The 6,855-nt window shown below is 35.0% G+C and overlaps 1 protein-coding gene across 1 annotated transcript; it reads left to right on the forward strand.

Moving 5' to 3' along the window:
• Positions 1–2,303: 2,303 nt before the first annotated feature.
• Positions 2,304–3,385, forward strand: LOC110110371 (mucin-2-like). The gene has a single exon (XM_020841806.2). It carries the CDS (start codon positions 2,500–2,502, stop codon positions 3,112–3,114), a length of 615 nt encoding a protein of 204 aa, XP_020697465.1. The 5' UTR covers positions 2,304–2,499; the 3' UTR covers positions 3,115–3,385.
• Positions 3,386–6,855: the final 3,470 nt, after the last annotated feature.

The following is a 6,855-nucleotide window of genomic DNA, read 5'->3' on the forward strand; positions in this document are numbered from 1 at the left end:
AATTAATTCTCTAATTTTATAATTATTAAACCACTTTTGCTTACGTATCCATTAGTAGAAAACTCTGGTTCTCTAATTTCATTAGATGCTTTCGTCCCGGAGACTGAAAATTTGAACGGAGTAACTAAAATCAGCTCGGTAACGAAAGGGGGAAAAAAATCTTAATGAGACCAAATGCATTGAAGCTAGGGGCGTCAATTTTGGGTCACGGGTCGGATTCGGGTCGAATCCGGAACTGACCCGGGTTCAAACGGGTCGACCCTAATCCGACCCGGGTAGATAAACGGGTCGGAAATCTGAACCCGGACCTGACCCATCAGTTTGCCGGGTTGACCCGACACGGGACCCGAAACGCGCGGACAAGCGCGGGCGAGTGTTGGTGCAAGCAGGCAGCCTCAGGAGCAGGGCACCGGCACTAGCAGGCGCGGCAGCGTGCGCTGGCAGGCTTTGTCGCGAGAGCAGCTGAGCTGGGTAGGCGGGGCAGCTTCGCAGGCAGGCGAGGCAGCAGCGGGCGGTCCGCGGGCAGGCAGGGCAGCTTCACATGCAGGCGGGGCAGCCCAGGCAGTTCAAGTTAAACGTGTTCGTGGGTTGACCCGACAACCCGCCGGTTCAACCCGAACCCAACCCGTTTTTCAAACGAGTCAAATTCGGGAACTCGAACCCGACCCGTTTTGAAATCGGGTCGGGTCCAACCCGAATTTTCCGGGTCGGATTTTCGTGTCGTGTCAAATATTGACACCCCTAATTGAAGGGGTGAAACAAAATATAAATGGAAAATTCTTATGACGACTATATATGTATTATATATGGGAAAATATTCTGATTGATGTAATTCATATTAAGAAGAAATAAAATGCCTTGAATTTACACTGAATTGGTGCTTGGAAAATGGCAATGAGCATAAATGTAATAACATTCTGAGTGTAGGGGTGTCAAAACAGGTTGATATATCAAGATTGTGCTCGATCTGAAATTGATATGACACTAACTAGTTAACCCAAACTTAACATATTTAATACGTCAAAAATTAACCTGCACTCGACTCACTAGCAATTTGAATGATTCGAATTTGATCAGTTAGCTCATTTTAGTTTTTTTTTTTTTACTTATTATAAATAAATTTATGATATTTGATAAAGATAAGAAGATTATACTTATAATAAAAAAAATTTAAAATACATAAAAAATGAACTAGATGGTGAATTTCAAATATACCAAAATTTTATACTAAATTTAGTTCACTTCAAACGAAACATAAAAATTCTTCAAATCCTTGTATTTGGAACACCTCACAATACTTTTACTTCGAACCAAAAAGCCATTAGTTCTTAAAATTGTTTATTTTATTTTAAAATGAATGCAATCTATAATTACTTAATTAATTGTTATTATATTTATATAAAATAAAATTTTAAAATTATAAATTCATTATCATCAAATTGATTGAGAACATCCTCGCCTATTTTATTTTCATATAATGCTATTTTGAAATAGCCAATTTGCCTAAAGTTATAAAATAAAAAAATTATATATATATATATATATATATATATACAATTTTGATAAAAAAAGACTTGATGTTTACGTCCCTTTGTACCAAAGATTTTATTTATATACATTAAGTAATTATTTTTTTCTGAAAATCCTAAAATATATTAGACAAGGAGGCCATGGTCATAATTTAATAAGAATACATTTTAATGTTATTTAAATTAATATAATCTATGAATTATACATTAGTTTTAAATTATACATATATACATCACACAACATAAAAAAAAATTATGATCTATTCAAATTGATCAAATTTTAATCACTATTATCATGACTGTATTTGTCCGGTCATAACCCAACCACTTAAGTCGTCCAGCTCCTCCGCGAGAGTAGTCTTGAGCTGCCTTTCCCAGTTCCAAAGTCAGAATATTTTGCTTCCTCCCCGTCTGATTTTATTTTATTTTTATGAGGAAGCACTGTTCTTAAGCCAATGAAACTCCGGTCAACCTAACATGTAAACCACACCAATTTACACAGGCCAATACTTAAGGCTTTCAGTGCTTGCCAAGAGATTCGAACCAGGGACCTGGGCTTTGCCCAACCGGCTCTTCGCCACCCAGACAAGCAGCAGTGGTTCTCGTCGTCTGCTCAATCAACTAGTACAACACTGTAATTAAAAGACGAGAAAGCACTGTCCTTAAGCAACTAAAAACTCCGATCGACCTAACATACAACACACACCAATTTATACGAATCAACACTCAAGACTTCAAAACCAAGGCATATTTAGATCCCCCGAAAGGAAATCCTTCAGCCCACTGCTCTCTCTCTCTCACCTTTTTTTCAGTGCGGAAGTAAACCAACCATGTGCTGAGATCCACAGTCTTTAAACCCTTTAAAGCCAAACCACTTTCCTCCCCGGTACCCCTCTTCTAGAATGATAGCCTCCCGCTAGCATCTCTCTCTCTTCTCCCTTCTCTCTTCTCTCTTCTCTCTCCTCTCTCCATGGATCAATACTCCAGCAACACCAGCACCATCCCGTCCTCCTCCTCTACATCTCCTCATCTACCTCTCTTCCTCGAATCCCTCCCCTTCCTCTCCCCCTCCTCTCTCCTCCCCTTCGATCCCTCCCACCCCCTTCTCCCTCCTCCCCCTGCCTCACCCGCCCCTACTCGCACCTCCAAGAAACGCTCCCGCGCCTCCCGCCGCGCCCCAACCACAGTCCTCACCACCGACACATCCAACTTCCGCGCCATGGTTCAAGAGTTCACCGGCATCCCCTCTCCTCCTTTCTCCTCCACCTCCTCCTCCTCCTCCTCCTCCCTCCTCTCTCTCCCCACCCGCTCCCATCACCACTTCTCCCCTCCTTTTCTCATCCGCCCCTTTTCCCACAAGCACCAAACAACCACCACACCAGACACCCTTCCTATTCCTCCCGTACTGTCCTCAACCTCAAACACCTTTCTTCAATCTCTCATCAACACACAGCCTGTCTTCGCCGCAAAGCCTCCTCATCCTTCACCACCAGCCTTCGCCATGGCTGGACGTGAGGAGCTCCAACAGTCTCACCAGGGAACTACTTTGTTTGATTCCTGGATTTGTTCTTCAGATTACAAATAGGATCAGTGACAGAGATCGCATATGAAGATACATATTCGCGCGATGGTATAGAGGGGACGATGAGGAAAAGTCGATCGGTTTGTGGTACTGATAGCTTTCAACTCTGTGCTTGAAAAAGAAGCGTGTATCACTTTTCTCTTGCTCCCCTCTTTTTCTTATCTATGTAAATATATGCTGGTTTCTTGTTTTATCCATGTTCTGCTCTGTGAATTTATGCGAATAATCGTAGAAAAGTTTATGAGAATTCCATATGCCTGCCCTTCCTGGTTTAGCTTCCAGCTTTATCATTTATTTTTTTTTTTTTTTTTTGGGACATTTAGGCCATTTAAGGCAAACTCACACACACAACGCATACACATGGACTGGAACCTTGGACCTCTTAGTTGGAAGCCTAAGCTCTCAACCAATAGGCCAAGAAGAGTTGTGTGCTTTATCATTTATGAAACAAGATATTTTTAACTGCTATCGTTAATTTACATTATAAAAAATTTGTAATGTTACTCCATTGTTATATTTTTATTCTTCTTTCATATTTAATATGCTATTAGAGTATTAGAAAGATAGGTTGAAAAATGAAAATATTTTATTGTTTTAAGCTGTTTTTTTTTTTCTATTTTTGTTGTTAAAGTTATTTTTCTTTCGTAGTTATTATTATTATTTTTTAAAAAGTACTTTTAAGGTGAATTTTTTTAAAAAAAATGTGAAAATGTTATCATCTGAATAATAATATTATTTTTATTTGCTATTTTTTTAAAAATTATTTTGAATGAATCAAAGACATAATTGGATAGAAAAAATAAAAGTGTTATGTTTATTATGTTCAAACATTAATATATCAAGTCAAAATATAATTTATTTCTACTATAAATTTGTATTTTTTTTTGTGTTGACTGGATGTTATGTTTTTTTGGGTTAAGCAATACTAAAGATAATAATAATAATAATAATTATTTTTTTTTAAAAAAAAAAAAGCAATACTAAAGATGAAATAGTTAAGGAAAACAATTTTCTAGTCTTTATCAATAACTAACGTTCAGAGTCAAATGATGTTGTTATTCCACTATTGGATCAAAATTCAATGTTATTGGTGTCATCGTTGCTTTCAATACCATAGAGTTTTAATCCAACGGTTGAAAAAATCAACATGTGATGTGACTTTGTTTGTGTGTTAAATTATTTAAAGAAAATTATTTTCTCATTGCCCTCTCTGTTAAAATATTTTCAATTACATTATTTTCTTATTTTCTTATTGGAATATATCAATTTTGTATATGTATAACATATCATATTTATGTATTCAAATTTTATTAAATTTATTGGTGTGTTAAGCTATAGTTACTTTTACAATCATCTATATAGTACATGCAATGGCCTCCATCTGTGAGAATTTTTTAGGGCATTGATGTGGCTAGGGCTCGCGTCCTTGTCGCTTTGCTGGTGGCAACCTTTGGTGCTTTTCGTCGTGTTAGTCGATCACTGGGCGCTTCTTTCACCTTATTGGATGGTCCGTGCAAGGCGGTTGGGACGCTGGAAGTCTTTGCCAAATACTGAGCCCAATTTTCAATGTATTTTGTCTTTTTCTTCTCTGGTTTACCATCTGGATGTTGTAACCGTTCTCTCTTTTTTAATAAAATTGTTCTTTAAAAAAAATATATATATGCAATGGCCTCCATAACTTTTTGCACATCACACTTATTCTTATAAAAAATTTTTGTTTATATATTAAATTTATGCGAAATGACAAAAAATAACTTTTCTAAGAAGAACTTATCTTAGACTTCATGCTCACATTGTTCTATTATAACAACATATTTAATATCATCCAATTCAGTAGCTAAAAATGATGAATCATGAGAAATTAAACTTAACTTATATGTATTACTAATTAAATATATTTTCAGTAAAAATTTTTAAGTCTGTGAGTGCATGCTAATTATTTCATATTTTTATATTAATATTTTGCCGCTATATGATATTCGATTAATAATTTTAAGTCTTTTAAGATAGAGTTTATCAAATTAGTCATCGCTCTGTTTCAAATAAAATTTCATAAATATTATACATCAAGAACTCACTCAATCCTAGAAGATTCATGTGTTATTAAACTTGCACAACCATGATTGAATTCACTAAAGGCTCTTAAAAGTAATCATATCTGTCACTAAGGCTAAGTTTAGGACGGTTTTTTTACTGTTTCTTAAAATCGTTTTCAAGTATAAAAATTTTAATTGTTGTACTAAAAAATTATTTTAAGAAGCAGTAAGAAAGCCGTCCTAAACGTTTGGGACGGCTTTCATACTGCTTTGTAAAACAACTTTTTAGTACAAAAATAATTATTTTCTAAAGTTGTTCCAAATGAAGTCTAAGGCTTTGTTTGGGATGTCTTTGTTATTGGTTCTAAAAGCAGCTTTATAATACAAAAAATTTAATTTTTTATTAGAAAAATGCTTTAAAAAGTAGTAAGAAAACCATCTCAAACGAAGCCTAAATCTAAACCAAGCTATCAGCTCAATTGGCATTTATTTGGGAGCTAAATCGTGATCAAAATTGAGTCAAATACATCAGTGATCAAGTTTATTTTCAACCTATAAATTTAAACTTATAAGTAAGAATTAATATATAATATGTGAACGCTAAAAGTTAAAAGAAAAGTTATTTTTAAAATATCATGACTTTAAATTATGATCGCTTGCTTTTATTTAAAAAAAAAACGACATTAATTAAGAGCAAACCATTCAGACAAGTAGCGCCAAATGGCGCAATTAAAGCTCGAGGGAACAATTTTTTTTTCGGTCTACTTGTATTAATTTCCGTGATTTTTGTCTTGTTTGGCTTGATTGGTGCCGCGATTTGGGGTAGCCTATGTTTCTTATAAACCTTTTAGATCACGAGCGCACATACTTCTTTTCATAGTTATATTTAAACCGAATTTTTATATTACAATATATGTGAGAAAAAAGATTCATTTCGTGGAGGAAAAATATTCACATATTTCAAAAGAAGATTTCAACTGCTCCACATGAGGCGCTTTTATTTGGTTCGGTTGACCGGATGTTCCTCTGCATCCGGTCGGAGGACGTAATAACGGCTCCCACATGAGACCTACCAAGACTCAGCTCCAACAAGAAATAAAATGAAGTCAATGATAACACCACCACTGCAAGAAAAGTATTTACTTGTGACTAATAATAAATTAGTATTATGGATGAAACTTTATTTTAATGAAGATTGTCTGACAGATGAATCAGTAGAAAAAATAATAGCAATGTATCTAATTGCAAATATATTTTGGGATCATTTTTTGTAAATTGTAATATTTTGCATTTTAATATGACCACTAATATAGCATAGTAATAGTTCATAGAAAAATATAGTGGTTTGTCTTTTTGCAACCGTAATTATACGAGCGTAGTTGTCAGAGGGACTAATTAACGACTATTAATTATCCTCCCTAATTAATCTAAAGTATAAGATGTGAAAACCCTTAAGTAAATGAAAGCTAAACTCTTAAATATTGATGTGGCTTTTGTGTAATGGTTGGAATTTCTGTAAGAAACTTCACAATTAAGCGTGCTCATCCTGAAGCAATTATGAGATGGATAGTCTACTGGAAAGTTACACCAACAGAACAAAGACGTGAGGCTCTTATGTCAAAGCGGACAATATCTTGATAGTTAAGAGTTTATGATGTTACATGGCATATTATGCAATTGTATCCAGTAGCAATTAATTTCATTTCAA

Source organism: Dendrobium catenatum, unplaced genomic scaffold, assembly GCF_001605985.2.
Source record: "Dendrobium catenatum unplaced genomic scaffold, ASM160598v2 fragScaff_scaffold_853, whole genome shotgun sequence".
Taxonomy (NCBI): Eukaryota; Viridiplantae; Streptophyta; class Magnoliopsida; order Asparagales; family Orchidaceae; genus Dendrobium; species Dendrobium catenatum.

Bases quoted from the DNA above. Each gene is read 5' to 3' on its own strand.
- LOC110110371 (XM_020841806.2), top strand. From the start codon at position 2,500: ATGGATCAATACTCCAGCAACACCAGCACCATCCCGTCCTCCTCCTCT.